Here is a 26,655-nt window from a genome sequence, read left to right on the forward strand (position 1 = left end):
TGTTTGGTGGCTTGTAAATTATTCCCTGTTTGGATCCTAAAAAATGAATGGGGCTAGGCTAAATGCTAACACAATCATGATGCACTGTACAAAGATTAAGTGCGCACATTGAAAAAACACAGGTATGAATTAATTAATCTAAGTCGAGGTAAGAACATAGTAAAATATTGAAAAACGGTGTTGTTTTCCTTTAACAAGCACCAAAAATTAACTATACCAATGGGAGGCGAATATGCTGAATAGAAAAATGCATCATTCAATCTCAAATGCACACGTTTACAATAGCTGTAATATCTGATGAAACTGTGCAGAACATTGAGATGACCAGACAATGTTCAGATGAGTAATGGAAGAAAAGTGTTATTTTTGGAGCTGACTGGGATGAGCTGAAAAAGAGACGAGAGCCTCCAAACAATCTCACTCCGGCTGAAAATTCCATTTCCGTGCATTTGATAACCACACAGTTCATTTCCAACACATTTTCCAGACAAAGGTTTGAAACGAGCTCATGTGTATGTATGAGTGCAAAAACTGTAAATACACGTACAGTATATGATTATAAATGTGTGCATGTATGTGTGTGTGGAGGCTAAGGGTGTGCAAAGACACAGCGCAAATAATCTGCTTCTCAAGACATGAAAGAAGGAAGCCATGCATGGATTTCAAATTTCACAGCTGAGCACTTGGAGTGAAATTGCCAGGGCGGAAATGTAGAGGCTCTTATTTGGTTGATGATCTCGGTAACATTGCTTTATGAGCTGGGGGGAGTCCAGGGGTAAAGAGCCGATCTCGGATCTGATGCTTATCCCGAGCTACGGACAGAAAAGACTGACAGCGACACATGTCCGGAGAATCAGGTTTGGATGTGAAAGTCAACACTCCATAAGCTTTTCCACGTTAGTCACGCAGGTGGAAATTTCACGCGATTATCTTAATAGTGAGCGTGAGAGAGATGACGCCAAATCTTGTGTTGAGTTTTAAAGCCACATATAAGCCAATGTCTGACATTTAGATGAGTTTTTAGCATGCAGACCTCCTTGTGTAGGGTGCATCCCTTTGTGCTTGAATGATACAATGTTGTGGGAAAGTGGCCTAATTTTAGGTTTATCCACACATAATTAATGTATTTATAGATGATTTCAGCAGTTACAACATAAACAAATGGCTTTCGTGGAACAGACGTCTATAAAAATGTCAAAAAACTACAGTAGGCCCACCTTGCGCCCCCAGTTTGAAAACCACTGATTGCGATAAAATAAGAAGCTGTTCTCCATTCTGGACATTTTGGTCTCATAAAGCTTGTCTAGAAGAGACGTTTACAAAGCGTATCTAGACACGTTCATATCATATTACTTGTATATAAAGCCACACTATCATCATTCTGGACAGGCAATGGGTCCGGGTCCAAGGGCCTCAGCCGGTGATAATGAAATGAATAAATGAAAAGATGCAGGGGGAGTTCATAACAACTTTATTGTTCGAGTGATTAAACCGTAAAACGGCCAATCAAAACACTGACAATCTATTCTCAAGCCCTCTCCTGCTTGATTGAAGAATAATTGGCACTCTGTTTTGCCGTTTTACTTGTCTGTGTTAGGCCTCTCAATTAAAGTTAGAAAGAAAAGAGGTAGTGAATAGAGAGACGTTGACCGATATTAAAACACATTAACCAGAAGCCACTTTGTTTTAGAGTTATGTGAGGTCATACGCAAACCGAAGGAAAACGATATCACCTTCCTTATAGTAGTTTGCATTAGGGTTTGGTTTACACGCTTCAATGAATGCAATGTTGGTTACATGCTATGGATTAGCAATAGCAGCAAACACAGGTGTGGCTTCGGTTTGGTCAAAATATACAATCAGTTGTCTAAAGTGCTCTAGCCTTATTTCATTATATTTGCATAGGGGTTTTGTTTACATGCTCTCTTAAAAACGAGATGAGAGGAGTTTTGGTAACATGTTCAGAACCCGCCCAGTGTCTGTCAACACGAATGACAGTGAGGCTTTTTAATGACTAATAAGAGATGAACATCTCCGCTGTAAATGTCTCTTTCTAGATGCAGATTATAGATTATAACATTGCCAAAACGATCCCCGTTCACAAAAGCGACTAAAAGCATTCTATTATGCATGCCGGGCCAGTAGTTGGTGATGTCACGTTATATCTTAAAGTCGCCATGAAATCAAAATTTACAATTCTAATTTTTATATGTTGTATTGTTTATTATAAATGATTTATCTGTGCACTTCATTTTTTTTTTTTAAATTAATGTGCCCTCATAATCTTTAATCAAAAACTCTAATCTTCTCCTCTCCTTGAAATGGCCTCTCATTACTTCCTGTCACAAGAAATGGCGCAAAGACGGGGCTATCGCAGACTTGTTTTTGCCAGGGAAAAGATCACAGCGATTAGCAACTTTCAGCGATCCAATCAGTTCTTGATGGATTAAATTTAGTCCCGCCCTCATTTTTTCTCATTTTTAAAGCTGTTGCACTTGAATATACTGTACGTTACAGTAGGGAAAAGAAGACGATTGCTACTTCCATTTCATGGCAACTTTAACACGTACTGTATGTATGTGTATGAAAATGCAGTTTTCGCAAGTTCATGTTTCTGTAGTTTACATAGATAATAAGGTATTGTTTTCAAAAACGTGCATTTTTAAAAGAGGTTTTCGAAAGTTTCCGATTTGGGTTTTCAGCTCACAAAACGCGGATGTCGTTAAATGAACGTCCAAAATGTTTTATTTTTATTTGAAAAAAAACAGCAAATGCAGAATGTTGTCTCAACGTTGCCAACGGTCTGACAACGTTGTAACAACATGTCCTAACCAAACTCCGGGGTCAGTGGTTTAGGTTTTGTGTATGTTGCGTAGACAACCTGCGAACGACCTTTATGTCACTGTGGTGAGGCATGAATAATGTGTACTGTGTTTACAACGCAAATGTGTTTGCTGGGTAAATGTCCACTTAAGCGCGAAGTTGAGTCTATTTTTATGTGTATGCGCACAGTGAAACGCACAGCCTTGCAAAATACAGTTTATTTTACGTGTTTGTACATGTCAAATAAACTATGCGGTATTGCAAGCATTGCAAAAAATTTTAATGCATTTTCTGGGGTACATATTATATTTTCCTGAAGGCGCATGTGCCAGTCCCTCCAGAAAAACACGATTATGCGATCGCATGATTCAATGCATAATCAGCCAAAGTCCGCATATTTATGCGTGGGCCGCATTTTTTCAAATATGCCGCACTTTTGCAGCGTAAATTGCAGATTTCCGTGCGCAAAATATGCGGGGCTTGCAAGATTTCATAATCCCTGCATTTTCGTAGCAAAAATCACATATATCTTAGCAGAAAGTTGAAAAATGTCCATGTCCCCTGTTGTCATGGGAACATTATGAAGTGACGTGATTATGTGACGTGAACATCACTGAAAAGCTGAAAAAGCTGCAAAGTTCCCGCAATTTTTGCAAGTTCCAGCAATTTTTGCAAGTTCCCGCAATTTCATAGCATAAAATTGCATAATTATCCCGCATATTCCATCGCATTTTTTAAGAAAACGTGCCGCAAGAACAAGGATTTTTGGCCGCAACAATCACAAAAAAACTCAGCTTTTTTTCTGGGAGGACTGATGTGCTGCCAACACTTACAATGTATGCAGGGTTTCAAAAATCCGCTGGTGCACGTACAGTACGTGTGCACTCTTCTGATGACGACAATTGCCTCACGGACCCTCGAGTAAGTGTAAAAAATGACCCACACTTCGGCCTTAGGGGTTCATCCACCACTAAGCAATAAAACAATTATACACAAAATTCAAAAGTATGACACTAAATGACAACAAATGTGACATCAGCAGGTTTATAGTAAGGCTGGAATCTGAAACTCGAAGGGGTGTATTCTTAAAACAGACTTTGACACACGTTTGCAAACATTGTGAGGCCTCCGTGTCTGTTTGTGAGTCTCCCTTTGTTTCTCTCTCGCCCACCCCTCTCTCTCTTTCTCTGTAAAGCTGTTATCAGCTGAAACAGCTCTGACCTTTCGTAGCTGTTAGCCTCTGGCTCTCTTCCCCAGCCAAGGAGCCCGAGCACTTTATCACAATGCTATGAATTACCACAGAAAGGACACCATCTCAACGCCTGTGTGATCTAAGACAAACCCCAAACCTGTTCTAGACGCTCTTTCTTTCAAACCCTTTACAGATGGTCGGTAAATAGGGCTGACATTACATGACAATAGTTGAACAATGTATTTGTGTAGACTATGTATTTTATGCTCCTGCTCAAGTAGAGGACACCTCCATATCTTGACAACCAATATCTATAGAGATTTAAAGAAACGGTTCACTCAAAAATTACTGAATGTTCTAACCAGCATATTCTACAATAACAACCAGGGTCAGACCCTAAAATGTACAAATAAAAGCTAAATAACAGATACTCACACAAAGCCATATTAGGACATGTGATGATGTCATATTTATGCACATTTATGATGTTTTGACAAAGTTGTTCATCATGAGCAGCGGTTCTATGAAGAAGAGCAGCATGAAAATTCTTTAAAAATACTTTTCTGTTCCACTGAAAAATAGGAAAAGCAGCACACAGGCTTGAAACAACAGAATTATGTGCATAAAAGGTGTATTTCTTTAACATATTGGATTGTTTTTTCAGTTTATTTTTCTGAATTGTTTTTTTTCTCATTTAATTTTTTTTTTGGATTCCATATTGTTGTGTTTTAATTTTTTCTCGATTTTGTCAATTAAAATTGAAGTTTATTAATGGTTTGCATTGAAAAGTAAATTTTGGTAGTGCCTTAATATTTGGGTAATCTTTACGGAATTTCATAGTAAAATCCAATATTTTTTCAGACAGAGTGCTGTGGAATTTAGTGAACAGTACAAATAAAAAACTGCTTGATGTCCATTAAAAAAAATTAGAGCCAGCCTCTGTATTTAACTCAGTGTATATGAGGAGGGTCTTAAATTTTTATTTCTAATTTTTTGCCAACTTTGTGATCTCAGATGGTCTCTTGGACACGATTTTCTCTATTCAGAATAAATGTTTATTGTTGATGGTCCATAATCAAGTGACCGTGCTGCGTCTCGCCAAGATTTCTATCATTTTATTTGCCGGTTAAGAATATAAATGGCTTTAAAAAAATATTTATACAACATTTGCCAAATTGAGTGAAATTCCACACTATACAGTAAATTCTGTTTTCAGGTCTTGATTCCGTGATTCCGTCCGTGTTTTCTGCATCAAGAAAATCATTGGGCTTTATGAATTACAGTTTTTCTAAGTAAGCGTGTGAGTATTTGCCTATTTTTCCCTATTTCAGTGTGAGAATTTGAAATCTATTTGTGAGAGAGTGAGGCTCTATGCATTTGAAATGAGCTTTATTTATGTGAGTTTCCAGAACAGAGGCGAGCAACACACAATATACGGCCTCATAGAAAATAATTATAGATGCTCAAGGGGAAATGTGGTAGTGATGTGTGTGCATGTTACACACTGGACTAAGCATGCTTGACTGCTACGTGCAAATTCATCGTTGCTCATGGTGTCTGAGGCATGTATGTAAATGTGGTTTTGTTTCTAAAGTATGAAGAAAATCTATGCATTAAAACGTATACCACTATTTTATTCACCCATTTGTTTAAAGGTGCTTCATCAAAGAATGCATTTGCAATGCATCTACTTTGTCATATTACCATCACATTCCATCACGCACAAGTACCAGATGGCATATTTAAGCTCTGCTATGACATATTGCTGTATAGTCGGTCATTTTGTCTCCTCTTAGCCAACAGGCATACAGACAGTACGCTTCACATCCTCAGGGAGCTGCAATAACTATCCTAGTTCAGCCATTTTGGCTCCAATACGTGACCAGGATGAGCTCAGTTTCCTGATAAGAGTAAAGGTGAATGCTAATCCTGTCACTCTGTGAAGTGCAAAATGCAACTCCTAAAACGCAGCACCAGAGTGACAGAGGCTGTGCCGTTCATCACTATTTTCTGATCCTCACAACCCGACAAGTGAGCGCCTAGCACCTGCATCCTGAATATTAACACCACTCGGAGAAATGAGTCAGAGGCGGCAGGCGAAATACCTCAGAGAGCAATCGAACCTGAGGCGGCCCTTAAAGTGTTTATTGAGACCAGCTATGCCTCTCGATGTAGCCGCTTACCAATCTGTGATATTAAATTAATCACCTGAAACACTTGAAACGGGACAAAAGAGGATGACAGTAGAAGATGGCTTTTTTATGACAGAATGGGTCTGAATTACCATGCGAGGTGGTGATATTTAAAGGATTCAGTAAAAAATGCTCCCCATTGACAATTCTGCACTGAGAAGAAGATCAATGGGAATGCTTGATCTTCAACAAAATAAAAGCTCAAAAAGGGTATCGCTGACCGGTACCATGGAAGAAGTTTTGAGATGAAGTAATACTACAGTTTTTCTCTGCTGACTGATTAAACGAAGAACATTAATAATAATCCAACATTTACATTTATTCATGTGCCACACGTTTTTATACAAAGCAACTGCCAATGCAAGAAACAATCCTAGAACTTCTACAATCTCCCAAGAACCATGTAGATAACTCAGGAACGCTTTTACGGCAACAATATATACCATGTAGTCGTCTGATATTGCATGACTGTAAACAGATTTAATGTTCTGTCACCGATGCCACATATGCTTACAATAGAGCATAAATTGTATTTATTGCAACACATCCCCTTAAACTGCATTGTGCAAGTGTAAAAGTAATAGAGAGTGGACACTTAAGCGAGTCTGTATCGGTCTTGTTGACTCTTTCTCACCAGGTTGGTTTGGTGCAAGAGCCAGTGACTCAACCATAAACTTGATAAAATACTGAGAGCACCTCTCTATCCTTCAGGAGTGTGTGAACGGTCACAATGTGCTGACTCGACACATCTCACACTATGCCATATGTGCTGCCCGGCGGGATGGGGGGGTGTTTACCCAGCATGCACTGCGTCTACTTATGTGATGTGAACCTGTCTCTCTTGTGCATTGAACCACCTCTCTCATTACCACCCCTTCCCTCTCGCCACACCCGACCCCATCCCACTGCCCACATCCCACCCCAAAGGGAATATCAGTGCTCTACAGTAGATATTAAGAAAGGCTTGAGATGTTGGAAAGCAGCCATGCCATCCATCTCTAAACTGAGACTCTCATTTTCTCACTTTGTCTTTATAATAAAGTCTGAATTAAAGGGACCCTCCACTTTTGTTGAAAATATGCTTATTTTCCAGTTCCCCTAGAGTTAAACATTTGATTTTTACCTTTTTGGAATCCATTCAGCCGATCTCCGAGTCTGACGCTAGCACTTTTAGCATAGCTTAGCACAATCCATTGAATCTGATTAGACCATTAGCATTGCGCCAAAAAAAAAATAACCAAAGAGTTTGGGGTGAAATTACGTACTGCCCGAAAATAGTCCCCTGCCACTAAGGGGACTATTTTCGGCTGCTGCGTAATATCATTGCGCATCCTGCAGCCATGTTACGGCAACAAAGTCCTTGATTACGCCAGAATGAGAGTATAGTTCCTAGCCATATCTGCCTAGAAAATCGCAACTTTTAATTTTTTCCGTCGGTCTTAGTACACGATGTAACTACAGAAGAGTCAAGTTTTAAATAGGAAAAATATCCAAACTCTTTGGTTATTTTTAGCGCGATGCTAATGGTCTAATCAGATTCAATGGATTATGCTAAGCTATGCTAAAAGTGCTACCGCCAGACCCGGAGATCAGCTAAATGGATTCCAAAACGGTAAAAATAAAATGTTTAACACTAGGGGAGCTGGAAAATGAGCTAATTTTTTAAAAAAGTGGAGTGTACCTTTAAGGCTGGACAGTATGACTTTACATATCATACCACAGTAAAACTATCAGTATTGATTTATATCACACATATAATTATATATCTCGCTGTTGTTAATAAAAAAAGACTCATAACATGTTATGTAATACGATTTGGTCTGAAACATATCCCACAAGATATAAACCACCACCTGGTGTTGTGTGTATTGCTATTATATCTGAAAGTCTCAATATTTTCTCGTCATTTTGCTGTCATGTCAAAGTGACCTTGTTTTCACCATCTTTGCTCTTTTCGCTGTCTCTCCATCACTTTCCCCTTCACTGACACTTGGCTTCTCTTTTCTCCTCCCATTCCTCTTTCATTAGCATCCGCTGTCATGTTCTCTGTGGCTGTTATGCAGAAAGTCTATATATATTCTGACCTGTCTCTCCGACATGACGTAAATGTAGCTGTTGTCCAATGAGAAGGCCATGTCTCTCAGGACGGGACTTCCATCTTTGATGACTGGCAAGGTTTCATACTGGACGCCACCGTGAGGGGGACCATCAACGCGGATCTGAGACAGAAAGAAGAGACCGTTAGTGGAAATGCGGCAGGTCATTTTATAACAATTACCAAAAATAATTGTGCCTCCATATGATTGCTTTATTTTTTGGGAAAACCTGAAAAATTAAGTAGGATCAGATAGTAAAGGAAATACAGTCAAAAAGCATACAATAAAATATATTTAAGAATTGAAAATTTCTTCTGGGAAAAGAAAGCACCTTGCCTTGACTCAAAACTTCAAATCATTTTTGAAGTATTAAAAGCATTCAGTTTTTTCAAACCACTGTAATGTGAACATTTTGTGATATTTCTGTCGAATTATCTTGTGGACCTTATTTGTTACAAAGCCCTTAAATGACAGAGTGGCTTTTGATCAGGGTAAAAGGCAATAATATCACATGACATAACAATTGAAAGCACAGCTTTCATATGTACCAATCTCCGCCCATCACTTCCACCCATCCCGTTGACCAATTATAAGACTTGGACACATTGTAGCTGTCCTGCATGTAGGGTTTATCTCAGACCAGGGTCAGAGTCAGGTCACGCGTCTGTCTAGTAGAACTTCACAATAGAGCAGATGAAGAGGACAAAAAACATTTTCGGCAAAGAGGGGGGAGTGAAGACCCCCCAACTGAAGTACAGAGGCAGAAACAATGAGTTCTCAGCTACAGCCTTTCATTAACTATCCAATTAGATATGTCTTCGAAATTTAATTGCGGCTTGTGAAATTTTGATGAGAACTGTCTGAGCTGATATTGAAATCCCTAACTTTTAATCTTACTTTAGTATCGCTGCAAATCTGTTTACAGTTTGAGACATTATTAAAATCACCTCTGGAACTGTAAGATTATTGAACATTTTCTAAGAAGATAAATCCGAGAACCAAGGAACGATCTTCATTTATTCTTCATTCAATCTAAATGCTGTTTAAGGGGCTTTTTACACCTGGTCACTTCATGCGTATTCTCTGTTTAGATAGCTATCCAATCATTAAAAGACCAGGTGTAAATGCCCTCCAAAACGTTTTCGAGACGGATTTAAATCTGAACGCTCAAACCACTTCATGAGGTGGTCTGGGACACATTTCAGATGAAACTGGACAAGTGTAAATACATTTGGTTAATGAAACCACATATGTCAGCGCATAACTCCTCCCAACCGTAACCAGTGATAACAGTGGGTAAAAAAGCTTTCTAGTTCATGCCGAGCAAGGAGACGCGCGTCCCCTGCCCAACATACATTAAGTGCTGCCTTTTGTTGCTTTGTAGTTTTTTAAGGCGGAGTAATGAGTAGTATATTTGCATTTTGCACTGGAGTAGAAGATCGGATTCATATCCGTTTTGCCATTTAACAAATCAGATAGCTATCCGATCAAAGAAAACGCATGAAGTGACTCGGTGTAAAAAGGCCCTTAGACACAAAACTGAGATATGAATGAGATCTACCTTGTGATTTTTGTTTTATGAAGAATGGCAGAGAAAAGGGCTGCATGGTATTGAGGAAAAATTCGATAATGCTAACGCTAATCGCTAATGCTTTAAGTTTGTCAAATTCATTTAAGTTATATAAATTGTAAAAAAAAGGAAAATTGTATAGATGGTTTCCGCAGTAACAACATAAACAAACAACTTTCATGAAAAAAACGTAACTGCCAGTAAACTAATGCAAAGAATCAATAACAAATAGATAACCTTAGTTTAAAACATAGCTAAAGCATATTAAAAACTACACTGAGCTAACATTACTGTGTAAAATTAATGTATACAATGTTAACTACAGCTCAGCCTTGACATACCAGTGATCCATGATCGCTGTCTCCCGTCGTCTTTGGGAAACCAAATCATTTGTTATTTTCGACGAGGTATGTAAAAATGTATGTAAATGTCCAAATTTACAGCAAAACATAATACATTTACAGTGATTTTGGTCTATATAGCAAATTTTTCCCTTCATGACAACTGTGGGGGGATAATTTAAACAAACTCATCCATTTAAATTAAATTATGCCTAAAAGTTCTGCATTATTAAGGGCGTGGCTACTTGAATGACAGGTTACTACCGTCAAGCTAGGCGGGCATGGTTTCAGCAACCAGTCACTTCAGCTTTACCCATGTCCCGCCTCTTTACCCATTTTCGGTTATCCGCGAGTGATGCACGGTGACACGATGCCAAGAAGGCAACGGCAGGCACCACCAACTATTGGCTTCAAAAAGCTCTTCACAAACCTATGGGCGACTTCACGGACACTACGCCCATATTTTTTACAGTCTATGGTCCAGACACGTAACCGCAAAAATGCGTGTGCGTCCGATGAAACCATCTATAACACTTTTTTTCTGGGAAAAGAAAGCATCACTCACTACCTCGCCAATCTATCTCCTAACTGCTTTGAACTAAATGTTCGATTTTTTGTTATTAAATCATTCAGTTATTGCAAACCATTGCTATATGCAAATCAGTGATATTTCAATAATTTCAACATATCTAGCAGAGAAATCTTTGTAAAAATGTTCAGGCTAAAAAACCTTTATTGACTTGACACATTTGTTACACATCAACTTCTCACCCGCTTTCTAAATGTGTTAACATGAACAAGTTGTCATTCCTTGCAATCTCTCATCCCATTCCAGGCCCAGAGCACATTTGCAAAAAACCTCAAACGCTACATGTCCATGTTACATAAAAGCCCTGTTTAACCATTAGTCCACTTCAACCAATGTGAAAACCATCTGTGAACCGCAGCCTTCCATTACCCCAAACTGACTTTACAGCACGCTGAAGTCCTGCCGTAACGGTAAATGTGTTCATACATAAAACATGCCAGCCAGTCAACACGGCCCGTCTTCTCTCGCTCGGCTGAGCGTGACCCTGGCACGACCCGGCGTGCACCGTAGGGACCTTATGTCACGGAGAGCTGTGTGTCCACTACTCCGCAGAGGGCACTTTGAAGAACATACTTCATTTGCAGGCAGGAAGCGGACCTGGCATACTGGTTAGGGAGGTAAATGTTCTGTTCATGGCTCCTGCAGGGAAACTAAAAGCGAGCGGGCAGGGATGCGGTCGCGAGGAGAATATGGAAGTAATTGTAAAAGTAATGCAGGTGGGTGAGACACAGGGGGGAAACAAATGTCATGTAATAACAAATACGACTGTCGGGTTGCACTTGCAAACACATGCGTGACTTCACAGAAATCCAGTTTATTTACATTTATGCATTCGGCAGATGCCCCAAAGTGCATTTCAGGTCACATTTCTCCAGTATGTGTGTTCAGTTGCTAACGCAATGCTATGCTAACGCGAATGGTAATCTTAGCATGGTAACTCATTTTGACTCACACTATGCAGCATCTATATACAAACACACATACTGTAATATATATATAAGGGACAAATTTAAATCAGTGAGTCTCATTCCCATCATTACTCTCTAAAACGTATGCTTGCCATCTCCATTCATTACTTTTTCATTATTGGCTCTCTCCGTCTCTCTCTTTCTCTCTCTCGCTACTGTATGTACATTATAGATGGCTGCCGTCCTTTTGGCTCCAGCGAAAGTGCAGCTGTCATTCTCATTGGGAGATGCAGAGACAGCCGAGCGCTGAGAAACTCTCTCCCACGCACAAATACACACCACACACACACATCACGAAAATGTACACTTCCATCCATATGTGCTTGTATATTCAATTGCATGCATGTGTACATGGCCAAGTTTGTCCCATGGTGCTGTCAGTATTAGAGATTTCACCTTAAAAGGATGCCAAGGTCCTCATGCAGGTAAAAGAGAACCGAAGAACTGATATCACACCATAAGGTTCTGTAAAACCTGGAGAGATCAATTATTATTTTCTATCATCTAAATGGCAGATGCTTGCCTAGCAGGGAAACCTTGAAAGAACACGATATGAAATATTGCGTATTTGCACAAATGTAAATGTCGTGATTTGTAACCTTAAGTGACTAGATTCTGTTTCTGAGTGACTCTGCGTATGAATTGTTTTTACTTATGTGCCTTCGTGCACTTCTTTTTTAAGACCACCGCTCCCTTCCAGCTATATGCAAATGCAAAAAGGATGCATATGGTGTGAGAATGTAAGCATGCTAGAAAAAGAAACATGAAAGCACATTGTATGTACTTTTTACTTTATCGCTTTGACTAGATTATCCATGTTAACTACCTAGAACACTAGAAATATAGTAAATACTACTTAAAAACTCAAATACTGTATGCACAATCATCCTCATAAACAACAGGGACATGTGAATCAGAAAATGTGATTCTGTAGGTATAGTAGCCACTGTATAGATTCGGTAAAGGATGATGTCACTAAACCCTCTTTCTTTAGCCCATGTTGGCGTCTTAATGGGGCTTTCTGTCATCGATGGCAGGTCGCACTAAATGCTCTCAGGATCAATTTTAGTCAGCGCCATAGTAAGATCTATAGAGAGGTCATTATCCTGTTTCGGTTTTAACACACCTTTTCTGTTCTATAATAGTTTTACCACAATTCTCAAAAACACTGAAATGATAGGGGCTATGTTTGGCATTGCATATTATTATGAATGCAAAATTGTATATTTTGTTTTTGCAATGATAATTGGAAGTCACTTGCCGAAATAACATGCAATGTAATGACATTAGTATATTGCATACTACATACAAATTAGTAGCCAGTATATATTGTACAGCATGCAATAAAACACCACACTGCCCTTTGAAACCAAACACAGCAGCTGTTTCTGGATAATTAGGCAATGATAAGTCAACATTCCTGTAAAGCATGGCATAAGCAAGGCAAAGATCATACGTTCGATTCCCAGGTGACACACTTGTATAGCCTGAATGCACTGTAAGTTGCATCTGCCATTTAAATGTAAATGCATATGCGACGTTTATGCTGATCGAATGCAATATTTTTACTGTTCTGAGCAGGCGTAACAACATAAGAAGGTCATTTAATCCCATCACAAAGCACTTACCAACTGAAACATAAGCCTGCTTAAATGCATACAGCAAAAATATTTACACTCTTGTATAGCTTCAGGCATAACCCTCTTAACCACACCACGCAGGAACGATCAAAGCGAAAAAAGAAATGAAAGAAAATCTAAATTCATTTGCCATATGTATTTTTTCTTCAAGTAAAAAGCACAAACCACAAGAAGATCATTTTCAGGTCACCATGGGACTTGTACACAATAGATGTCCTTGTTTCAATAGGTGCGCGTATGAGAAGTACAGACAAAGAAGGCAGTGGACGAATGCACGGTGGACATGGCCCAGATCGTGATGCAGCTCATGCTAAATGCTAATCTCTGTTGTGTGTTTGCTAGGAAAAGATGCAGACAGTGTGAGAAAAGGAGGAAAGACAGAACGTGTGGGGTGGGGGGAGAGAGAGAGAGAGAGAGAGAGAGAGAGAGAGAGAGAGAGAGAGAGAGCGAGAGAGAGAGAGCGAGAGAGAGAGAGAGAAAGAGAGAGAGACAGCTCAGCCACCTGAACACACTAAATCGAATTACACCAAAGGGGAATCCTCAGAAATGACTGCTCTCACAGGTCAAATGTCACAGCTGATCCAGTAATAAAGAGGTTGCCCTAACAGAAAGGGTTAAATAAAAAATAAGGCCAACATGATCCTTACATTTTCCTAGATTTGACTCACTGGTAACATCTATAAAAGCTACCACCAGGTACCACATAAATCCCAGTATTCACAACTTGGGACTTATGCTACATACACATCAAACATGGGGCATCGCTTTACTCGCTCTAGATTACTCGTGGGATTTAACTTCGTGTCAAATTTCAAATGCGAAGATGCATTTGAGCCAAAAAGCGAGTGTTTTCGCGGCAAACGCGATGCCCATATTGCGTCATTCGCATCGCCCCACGCGAGGACACGTCTGATCGCGTCTTTGCATTGACTTTGTATGTAATCTACTCGCGCAAATCGTTGAACTTGCATCTGGTGTGAACCCACAGTTAAGCTGCGTCAGTAGGTACTGAATTAGATGAAGTACGTACTCATTCACCGTTTAAACAGTAGGTACTATATAGTATGAAAATGAATAGTATGAATGAATTCGGACGTTCTACATCCGCCATGTCGATACATCATGTGAAATTTGCTTTCTTAACAACAAGTTAGTCGTTGACTGGAATGATGTAAAACAAGCGCGATCTAACTGCAAGGGACAGTTGTTTATTATAAGTATTTGCATTTGCATTTGACATTTTTTAATAAAACAACACCCTCCTACTTCTTATTTGTTGGATAATTCCTCTCCCGGGGGCGCACAGGATAGTAAAGGATCTTTCGAATGAATACTTCGGGAACTTGCCAGAAGTAGTTGGTCATCCAGGTACTTTTCGCCTACTGTTTTTCAAATACTATGAATTTGGACATACTACTCACCTCACTTACTGCTTTTTGCTAGGGATGCACCGAAATGAAAATTCTTGGCCGAAACCGAAAATGAGGAAACCAAGGTCGAAAAACCGAAACACCGAAATAAATTATTATGCCAATTATTAGTACAAATGCATTTACGGCTATCACTGTGAACTAACTATACTAGGGGTGTGTGACAGATCACAAAACTCACGGTTCAGATCACATTACAGTTTTTGAGGCACGGATCGGATTATTTTTCAGATCAGCAAAAAGGGGGTGGGGAAAATCTAATAACAAATAAAGAAATTACAAACATTTATAAAAAAGAACAAAGCTGCACATTAATAAGGGCTAACATTAGCATTAGGTACAGAAATCGAATTAAATGAGTCATAACACTGTCTTTATTGTATAAATTAAATATAGTATTATTTTTAGAGCTATTTGTCTCTTTGTTAGACTTAAGTGGGTTAAATAAGCAGAGACTGGTTTATGACTGTAATCTATACATACACTTAAGACATAAACAAATGTTTTTATTAGAAAAATATTACTTTGGAGAAAATTTTGTTTATATGTGCCCTGTCAATAACAGAAAGATTTTACGTTCGCTTGTTTGCGTCTCACTCGTGTTTGCACTATTGAGGGCACTTAAACGTGTGCGCACACAGAGAACGAAGGCGAATCCCAAACAGCGCAGCATAAAAACGTTACGTTGTTTTTCATTGCTTTATTCGGCACATGTATGTTAATGGACTATACAGTATGAGACACATTTGCGCGACTCTCTCTAAAGTTTACACATCAAGAGTTCTGATCTTTGAAGGGCGTACTCACTGTGATGATCACGTCTGGACGGGACACAACCGCATGTGCCTCTGTGCGTACTTTAGCGCCTTTTTGCGGTTAAATACATCCACGCCGCGTACATGTTGCTTCAGACAAGCACGTGTAGGTCGCGGTTTCTGTTTGCGTCATCACAACATTTCGGCCGTATTGTTTCGGTGATAAAAGTCTTTCGGCCGAAAGCCGAAAATGCTCTTTTGGGCTATTCTCGGCCGAAAATTTTCGGTGGCCGAATATTCGGTGCATCCCTACTTTTCGCCTACTATATAGTATGGAAGTTGGCGGTTTCGGAAACAGCCTTAGCTAACATAACATCTTAAAGGTTGGTGCAATGTATTCTGGGATTGACCTTTGATGCATGAAAATGACAACTTTTGATGCCTTGATATTTTGATAGACAGCTAACTGCAGTGGTGATTGCTCATCCGAGGGGCGCAAATTCAAAATAAGTGTTCGGAGTGTCACGTGTGTTGCTTGTGTTTTGAAAATATGTGTTTGTTGCATCATGTGAACCATGTGCATCACGTGTTTTGTCAAAATAAGTGCCTGATGCACACGCTTCAAAACCGTTTTTTGATAAAATAGACACTCACGTTCACAAAATACTCGATAGACACTCCCTTAACACTAAACACTGATTACGCATGAGATTATGCGAGTATCTGGCAAACGCGAGCGTCTTTTTTATCATAATCCTTTTAGACGGATCTGCACCAGGCACTTATTTTGACAAGACACGTGATGCACATAGGATCACTCGACGCGCAGAACACATATTTTGAAATGATGAACCACACACATGATGGGCTACATACATGTTGTGACGAACTTCGCATTGAGCACCAGGAAAAAAGAGTCATGATGAGAGAGAGGAAGTCAATGTCCCACCACACGTCACTTCCTGTCTTCCATTGCATGAATGTTTATCAGGTGCAGGAATTTAGGTGTTGAACGTCTAAAACCTTCTCCATTAGAGAACAATAACCACTCAAACTCTCAAAACCACTTGCACTTATTACTCTTCTAGTACTGTATATACTATCTCTCTCTCTCTCTCTCTCTCTCTCTCTCTCTCTCCCTCTCTCGCTCTCAGAGAGAATTTTTCTGAGTCCAAGTCCGCCTGGATAACACATCTAATCCATCACCTGTGTCAGCCTGAAGAATTCTGGTGTCAGCAAACCCTCTCTCTCTTTTTCTCTCTCCTTCGCTCTCTCTCTGATGGTTTCTATCAGTGGAAAACCAACTCTTTTGTTCTAGCTGCTGTAGTACAACACTATCTCCCATAACGCATGTGTTACAGCAACAGACTGCTAGCGCTGTGTCACTTTCCATTCAGACACACTTGAGCACTAAAGCAGATCTCAAGCTCTCGTGAACAAAACAAAGAGACAGAGAGCAAGACTGGACGCTTTCATTCCGACTACACTCTTACACCATTTCCAGGACCGAAAAATATTATTTTTGCAACATTTGCAGACAGCACTATTTTAAGTTTAACTGGAACCATCCGCTTGGATATTTGTGGCAGAACTGAAGGTTGTTGGGTCACTCATATTGTAGAATCTCAATCGGCCTTCACTTTACAACAACAAACCAGATTTAAAGACCCACTGTGATTTTGTTCTCTATATTTTCATTTCAGTTTTTCATTACATACTCTCGTGCCATCCCAGGTGTACACTCTTTAAAGGTGCTTTATGATGCCATAGAAGAACATTTTTGGCTGTATGGTTCCATAAGAAAGGTATTTTAAGTTCCTTTGTAGAGAAGATGATTCACAAACAACATAAATACAGTAAAGTGACAAACACTACAGGATCTTGGGACCTCAAGTGTGTCATCAGCTGAGAAAAATCCTCCCAATGGACGAGACTCCCGGCCATATCGCATCCATGCACATATCCAGGGCAGTTTTAATTAGACTGCCTGGCATTTAGATAAAACAAACGCTGTCCCTCGTGTGGAATATTTTAAATACCTCTCCAGCTCCGGACATAATGTCACAAATAAACTTCAAACAAAGTTCACTGAAAATTTTTGATATAACTTCACCCACACAAACAAGAGTCAGCTTTTTCTTGTTGGTTACAGAGACCAGATTTAAATATAGAATGGACTGTGGTGAAACATGATCAAAAATATCAATAATTATGCCACCCGCAGCTTTGGCCAGCCACTAATATTAAGAGAAGTCTTGACAGAACCATGGCCAAACTGGTGGATCGTTTCCAAGTGAGCTTATTGAAAATGTATTGAGGTAAAGTTAATGTTGAATCAGTGGTTAGATGCACTTACTTGGCCTGAACTCTTCTGCACTGCATTAAGATTTATTGTGTAGTTAAAATTCTCGCTAAGGTTTCCAATCTAGCTATAAAGACAGAAACTCTGAAGTTAAGAAATATAGTTATAACAAAAATCCTTACAGAGGACTAAAATTAGAAACTTTTTTTGCTTATACAATAGATTCTTTTGCACCCTTGATGGCTTTACTCACAGTTTTTGCTTTTAAAGTACTTGATTCCCGTGCTTAGAAAGGAATAAAGCGTTCTGCCCTAGAGACCGGGAGAGTGTTTACTATGAGATCGGGTGTCCCATTAATTCTGTACGGAGGAGAAAATAATGTAAACAGAATTATACAGCCCCTCTCATTTACCATGACCCATTAAAGCAGTATCAAAGGGGCGTAAAAACTGCAGGTTAAAATAAACCTCGGCCTGCAAAGACAAATTAGTATGCACCCTTAAAAACCAAGAAGCTATTTAGGAACCAACATCAATTGTGAATACAATACGTCTTACTTGCGAGGCCGAAGAACAAAGGACAAATGCAGGAACGTTTTAGCCATTTATAAACATCATGTGAGGATAATTGTTGCTATAAACAAATGATTATTTGAGCCTTTTGCAATTTTAAATCCAGGTGGATTTTAAATGCAAATTGCTGAAACAAAAATTATACTATAAAGTATTTTACTTAATAAGTGTCATGTTACAAGCTACAGTATCTAAAACTGTGTAGGTCAACTAGACTTACATACAATATTACGATTGTATTAAAATGACAGGAAGTACTACAAAGTTCCTCAAAAAAAAAAAAAAAAAAACATCCATCAAAATATCTTCTGTTGTCACTGATGGCCCCACTCACCAAAGAAATAAAAAGGCATGATGTCAATGTAATACGCTGTACTTTACCAATAAAAAAATAAGTGTCAAGATCTAAACCAGTCAAACAAGTGTTAAAGATCAGTAAATATCTTGACAAGAGGGGGTTTAGATAATAAAAACTGATCAAAGAAAACAAAACAACCTTAAGCAAGAACGCAACGGGTAGTGACAGCTTTGCGGCTCAGGACAGCTGAGGCAAACTTAGCATCAATAGACGCATAATTATGAAAGCTTTATCAAAGCAACTTCAAAAACAGTTGTCGTAAAGAAACACGCATGAGCATAATGTTTCTCTCTCTCTCTCCTCTCTCTCTCTCTCTTCACTTAAGTGCTTAAAGTGGATGATGGAGTGAATGAAATCTAAAGTTGCAGAATGAAAAGAAAAACAGCATGATCGGTTTGAATTTCTCCCCTGGAGAACAATCATATCGTATTGCAAGTTAGCAGGCTGTAATTTAACATAAAGAGAACAAAGTGTACAGTGAAACCGAACTAAGTGCATGCTCATTTTTTAAAAATTAAAATAATAATAATAATAATAAAAACACATGTCAGCGACCTCAGTAACCTCATATGGTGTTGCTTTAGATTTAACCCGGTTTTCTGAACGATACATATTTTCAAATTTCTGTAAAAAAAATGTCAAACTTCTTTTCTTGCTGATCTTAATTTCATAGCTGCACATAACTACATAATATTTTGCATAATTTGACAAAATTACAGCTTGACTGGAAGTGACTCTTGTAAAATTTGCCTTGATTTTTCTCTATTATTAATTTACATCTCAAGCATGTGCTTTATATTTGTCACCTTAGCACAAAAATGAGAGAGGAATGAGAATTATTTATGTTTTTTGTTTTACTGACAATCAAGCCCTGGAACATAAAGCATCATATACTCTTAAAAATAAAGGTCCCCTACACTGCAAAAAATTACTTTCTTACTTAGTATTTTGTCTTGTTTTAAGTAGAAATATCTAAAAATTCTTAAATTAAGATGTATTTTCTTGATGAGCAACATGACCCAAGAAAATAAGTCTAGTTTTTAATAATATAATAATAATAAACTTTATTTTATATAGCGTCTTTAAAGTTGCATCTCAAAGCGCTTTACAGAATCATAAAAATAAAGTACACATACATTAAATTTAAGAACATATAAAAGAAGATGCATACAAAGGGAATAAAATCACTTATATGCTAATCTAAAAAAATAAGTTTTAAGTGAGGATTCAAAAATACTTAGAGAGTCGACCTGTCGAATCTCAATGGGAAGAGTATTCCAGAGCCTGGGAGCAAACGAAGAAAAAGCCCGGTCACCAATAGAACGTTTTAGACCAAAAATATCAAATTTAAGTGATTTTGTGCAAAAAACAAGCAAAAAAATCTGCAAATGGGGTAAGCAAAAAAATCTTCAAAGAAAAAATCAAGAAACTTTCAAGAAAAACTTGTTTACCCATTGGCAGATTTATTTGCTTGTTTTATGCACAAAATCACTTAAATTAATATTAATATTAATATTTTTAGTCTAAAAGCTAGGCTTATTTTCTTGGGTCATTTTGCTCATTAAGAAAAAGGATCTTAATTTAAGAATTTTTAGATATTTTTACTGAAAACAAGACAAAAATACTAAGAACATTTTTCTTAAAAATCATTTTTTGCAGTGTAGGATAAGTTTAGTTTTTTAAAAAAATATATAAAATTTGTGCTTAAAACAAGCAAAACAATCTGCCAATGGAATAAGAAACATTTTCTTGAATGAAGTGTTTATGAAAAAAGTAAACTTATTTCAAGAAAAATTTCTTATTCAATTGGCAGATTTTTTATTTATTTTTTGCTTGTTTTATGCACAAAATCACTTAAATTTGATATTTTTGGTCTAAAAACTCGACTTATTTTCTTGGGTCTTTTTTCTCATTAAGAAAAAGCATCTTAATTTAAGAATGTTTACATATTTTTACTGAAAACAAGACAAAAATACTAAGTAAGAAATCATTTTTTAAAGTTTATGATGCCACAGAAGAACCATTTCAGGCTGGATGGTTCCATAAAGAACCGTTAACATCTGAAGAACATTTCGGTTTCACAAAAGGTTCTTTGTTTCTTTATTTATTCTTAACAACATAAACTCATTGACATAAACTCAACCTGAGGTTGATAAATGAAGCTTGTGTTTTTATCAGCTTTATACTTCATGGTATCTTCATTAAAAAGACATTACGGAAAGCATGCAATGATATTTACGCTGTTAAGGCCTATTAGCCAGAGAGAAACGAGACAGAGAGAGAGAGAGAGAGAGAGAAAGAGAGATAGGATATCTTATTTACCATGTTGTCTTATTTAGATCTTATTTACTTAGTGTACATCCAGTAAAGGTCTTTCTTTAAATAGATTATTCTTCCTTTTGTTTAGTCCCAAATGCACTTCATTGTCTCAGTCTCTCTGCTTTGTCCAGTTATCTTGGGAGTAATGCTCGACTGCTCTTTTGTCCTTTGATAAGGTCAAGCTATAAACAAATTCCCCACCCGCTCTCTCTCTCTCTCCCTTTCGTGATGTGTCATTTTAATACATTTTATTTTGCTTTTGTGCCAATAAAGCACCAAAGTTTAATTTAGAAAGAGAGAGAGAGTGAAGAGAGAAAAGAGAGAGAGCGAGATGTGATGATAATAAATAAACTTCAGCCCCACCTGCTTGGTAATTGTATACTGTAAATAGTTTGATTAAAGCACAAACCAGTCCACACTGCAATTTTTAATCTATACACAGCCATAACAAAGAGAAAGAGAATGAAAGCAGGATCAAAAAAAAAAAAAAATGTTGAGAGACATAACACAGCGTAACACAAGGGAAAGTGATAGAGTACAATAATAAGTGCGTGTGAGTTCGTCTTATCACATGACCCGTTCGACTTTCCCCACAGACCTGCCGTAGCTTATCTGGACCCTGGCGACTCTAATGCACTGCTGTTTTCATTCAATCCTATATCTGCTTGCTACTGTCCCACAACGACTGACCATTCGTTCGATAGCCCTCCTGGGTGCAGCAAGCGATAAGGGTCACGTGACCTCCTGTAGTTTGAGATGGAGGTCACGTGACCCGTTGAGCTTGCTTGTTTCCGTGGCTGTAGCGAAGCAGGCCACAACCCCAATGCCAAGATCGGCCGGCACCATTACGGTAACTATGGCAACATGTCCCTCGGGATGCAGGGTATTACGGGGTAAGCCCCGATACTGACCCACTCGCACAATTTAAGATTGGCATTTTGCGAGGTGTATACAGTTTTAAGGTCGTCTCAGGAGAAGTGCTCTAATTGATCACGCATGCGAACGTATGACAGATTTTCACGACATATGTGCACAAACACATGCACATATGCCTGGCACGCTTTTAGTAATGAGAAAAACGTTCAATGAAGGTTTTTGTTAGAAAGACAATTATGGACTTAATATATATTTACATTACAGTGCATTCAAGCTATACAAAGTATTTGTGTTCCCTAGGACCCGTCCTAATCTATAAATTAACCTACACAACAAAAAACACTGTAGATAAGCCTACAGAATCATTTAAATTCTGGGCCTATTTTCCCATAGCGAGAGAAGCCAAGCGCAGCCCCATCAAATTAATAGCGCGAACACACGCTCACGCACGTAATACCTCTTTAGTAGATCAATACCTGAACAAAACCTGGAGGTCTTGTTACAAAGACAAGATCACCACTAAATCAACCTCTATGCATTGTGGGATAAAAGGAGGGGGGCATAACAGCAGCTCTTACCTCTACTCTATCTCTCCCATGGATGACTGCAACTATAAATTCAGTTCAGTTCCTCTCGCCTTGCACTCGTCATTGTACGCCTCCGTCACCTCCTTAATGACATGCTGCCGTGCCCTCGTATACAGAAAGATGCACATATATGTGGGGGTTTGGGGTTCCAAACGCCATGCCGGCTCCAAGCACTCCCCAGTTGCAGCAAATCACACTGACAGACCCATAGGGAGGTGGAAACCAGGCGTGTGTTATTGTCTCGGCTCTCTTATATATTATAGGAGTAGAGGTGCGGCGAGGATCGAAGGGGGGTTTTGTGGTTTGCCTGCCCACAAATGACCCTCCCGGAGAAACAATGTAAAGCAGATATATATTTTGACTTATTACGGTTTCTTTCAACAGCTCTTTAAGATTGTTTTTGCGAAAGAGAAGGATCTAAAGGAAGGGCGAGCGGTGGACCGGGAAGAAAATATTTGGGCTGTGACCGTTAAGCTTAACAGATGGTTAGCTAGCACATTACAAGCCAACAGCCTTAGTTAACATGCGCTTTGCCTTACTGAGGTCATAACAAACCTTAAAGGGATAGTTACCCGAAAATGAAAACTCAAGTTGTTTCTAACCTGTATAAAAAACTGTGTCCTTCTAATCCCAAAAGAAGACATTTTGAGGAATATTTGTAATCAAGCGGTTTTGAGCAAATACCATGGAAGTCAATGGTGTTCCAAAACTATTTGGCAAACAATGACATAATTTTACATTTTTGGATGAACTATCCCTTTTATACTAAGTGTGAGTTACCTTTAAAAGTATGTAAAACATGTAGAGAAACACAATCTTAGTTTTATTTAAAAAAAAAATATTCCACACTTTGAAATGGCAGTGCACAGGACTGGACATTTTGAAGCCCAAAAAATGTATAACTGATTCCGATGCAATACGCATTAAAGAAGCTTTGGCCCCACCCACATTTATTATTATAATTTTTTTCTTCCTACGCCCATGGATTTGTAATTTCTTGGTGGAGGATAGCTCCATGTTATGCTAATGTGACTTTCAGGACACGCCTCGGTTTCCAGCAGGTGATAAGCCAGCAGGACGAAGCAACAGTTTAAAGAGGAGAAAGCTATATTAAAATATTGGTCACTTTCTAAATAATAAAAACATAGCAAATCTACTAATCATTTTTAGATCTGTTTAATAATTAGAATTAATGTTTTTACCGATGTAAAATATGTTAAAAACGATGCAAATCGATGTGTCGCATCGTTAACTTTCTTTTGCGGATGCACCGAGTGAATCTGAGAATCTTCCCATCTCTAGCATCCATCATTTACAGACTTAATCCACAAAGCTCAAGTGGGTTAATAAAAGGCCATCTGAGGGTAATCAATGTGATTTTGTAGGAAAATATCTATATTTATCAGTTATTATAGTTTTTAACGTTTTAAATATAAATATTTTAAAAATTGCATTTTCGAGGATATTCAGGACATTTTCTTACACTTCGTTTCTGTTTGTCTGAAAGAATATGGTCAAATGTATCTCGGATGGCTTGCGAGTGAGTAAATCATGGGGTAATTTTCATATTTCTGTGAAATATACCTTTAAAGGGATAGTTCGGCCAAAAATGAAATTAAACCCACGATTTACTCCAAGTCGTCTGAGATGCATATGTTTATCATTTTTTAGATCTTTCAGTTAATCAAATGTAAAGTTACGTGGTCCACTCCTTCAAGTCAAAAAAATGTGCATCCATCCTTCACAAAAAAAAAACCTAACGGCTCCACATTAATAAACAAAGGATTTCTGAAGGTAATCCGCGCGGTGTTGTTGTAGAAATATCCATATTTAAAACTTTATAAACGAAAATAAATTGCTTCCGGTAACACTGCCATCTAGGTCGCATCCGCATTGAAGCTGAGAGCATACTACGCTGATACTTTCTCCTAAATACAGAGGAGTCTAACTGTGGGTTTACACCAGATCTCGGTTCAACGATTTGCGCGAGTAGATTACATACAAAGTCAATGCAAAGAAGCAATCAGACGCGTCCTCGTGTGGGGCGATGCTAATGACGCAATATGTGCGGCGCGTTTACCGTGAAAACACACGCTAATCGCCTCAATATTCAACTCAAGCGAAAAATTTGCATGTAATCCCCCGAGTAATCTAGAGCGAGTCACGTAATGCTGCGTTTACACAAGCCGCAGTAGAGGCGTCAAGCGTGAGTGATTTCAATGTTAAGTCAATGTGAAGACGCACTGATGTGCGTCTGGAGGTCTTTAGCGCGGCAGATGCAATTCCGCCTCATTCGCACGTCTAGTGTCTGCCGTGGTTCGCGCGAATGGTGGTTTTTGTGCATTTTGCGTTTGATGCGAATTTGCGGCTGACGCCTGAGTTTACAAATTTGAACTTTGGCGGATTTTCACGCCGCATTAACCAATCGGGAGCCTGCTTGCTGCCGTGGCGGCAGCCCTGCCCGGAGTCACTCATTCAACATGAAGGAACGCTTGATTTTGTCTGTGAGCAGTCACCTGGAGCTATACAACACAAGTTCTTATTTCTGTAGAGACAGGAATAAAAAGGATCTCGCTTGGAAGAGTGTCAGTGAGGACCTTGGGCAACCTGGTAAGTTGTAAATACACATTTCACTTTTGAGTCACATGACGTTTATCGACCCGCGGCATTCCCGCCGTTTTTAAACTATTTCCCTCTATAGTAAATTGACCAAATACAAACCGGTAACTCCCTCGATAAATGTACAATCAACATCAGCCATCTTGCAAACAGACAACTGCATAGCACTTGCCCCTCCCACAAGAAGCTAATTTAGCCTCTGACGCGCGTCAAATGCTTGCTTTGTTCAAGTGGCAAACTAGGCAGGGTAGACGCGATAAGATGGCAGCGTTACCAGAGGCTAGTTATTTTCGTTTATAAAGTTTTAAATATAGATATTTCTACAATAAAATGGTGCTGATTACCCTCAGAAGGCCTTTGTTTATCATCGTGGAGCCGTTTGGACTTATTTTGTGAAGGATGAATGCACATTTTTTGGACTTGAAGGAGTAGACCCTGTAACTTTACATTTGATTAATAGAAAGATCTAAAACTTTTTCTAGAATGACTGAAAATGTGTTCGTCTAAAAAATGTTTGGCATATGCATCTCGGACGGCTTAGGGGTGAGTAAATTATGGGTTTAATATCATTTTTCTCTGAACTATCCCTTTGAGGCCCTAAACTAATATTATCTTGCTTCGGTAAGTATGTAAAACAATCCAAACCTTTCATTTTCTCCTCTGGCTCCACACAAACACTACACTAAAGCCTACAAGACACTGTATGTAGGCCAGAACCATTAATGTCATTACTGCCGGTCAGCGCCCCACCACAGTGTGTATGTGTGTGTGTGTGTCTAATCTGACTGCGCTATGTCTATAATTGACATACAGGCAAAAACAGCCCATAATACCATTCAACTACGAAGAGGAAGCCAGGAAAGTTAAGCTAGTAAAGGCAATTGAAGGGCCTCGAGCGAGTGTGTGTGCATGTGTCTGTGTGTATATGTGTGATCGTCCCAAACCCCAACTGTCCATCCCTCGGGCCCCAGGGGCCGCTCAGAGAGCCTCATTATAGAAAAGAATGACAGCTTGCTGTCAAATATGGGTCAAACATGAATCAAATTATTTCAAATGCTGACAGCCCATTCAGGTACAGCTGTTTATATATACAAAATTAACATTCTAGCCTGCAGCGTGCACAAATTTGACCATATCTATTTTAAATAGGACATCTAGTATTTGTCACAGCCTCCAATTATGGCTTATTACGGTTGAAGAGCAGGTCTTACGCAGGAGATGGGTTGATTTGTCTTGACTGGCACTGAGAAGCTGCTGGATGTCTGTGTCTGTACTGTATGTCTCTATGCGGTGATGTTGCACAGCATTACCTGTGCTATAAAGCATTTCCTCACTATAAATTGCCTTCGTGAGGTAACGTCTGGTTCTGGCAGTCAAGATGCTTTGTCCACAACAGAGCGAATGGCAAATCAAACGCAGTTGCTGT

General features: G+C 38.8%; 1 protein-coding gene across 1 annotated transcript in view; it reads right to left on the reverse strand.

Annotated features, from left to right (window-relative positions):
* The window catches only part of plxna2 (plexin A2), a 246,623-nt gene that overhangs the window by 136,422 nt on the left and 83,546 nt on the right, over positions 1 to 26,655 (reverse strand). The window contains exon 4 of the mRNA XM_065285403.2: positions 8,292 to 8,426. Within this exon, the coding sequence (XP_065141475.1) occupies positions 8,292 to 8,426 (135 nt within the window). The remainder of the gene's footprint in view (positions 1 to 8,291; positions 8,427 to 26,655) is intronic.

This window comes from Paramisgurnus dabryanus, chromosome 21, assembly GCF_030506205.2.
Source record: "Paramisgurnus dabryanus chromosome 21, PD_genome_1.1, whole genome shotgun sequence".
Taxonomy (NCBI): domain Eukaryota; kingdom Metazoa; phylum Chordata; class Actinopteri; order Cypriniformes; family Cobitidae; genus Paramisgurnus; species Paramisgurnus dabryanus.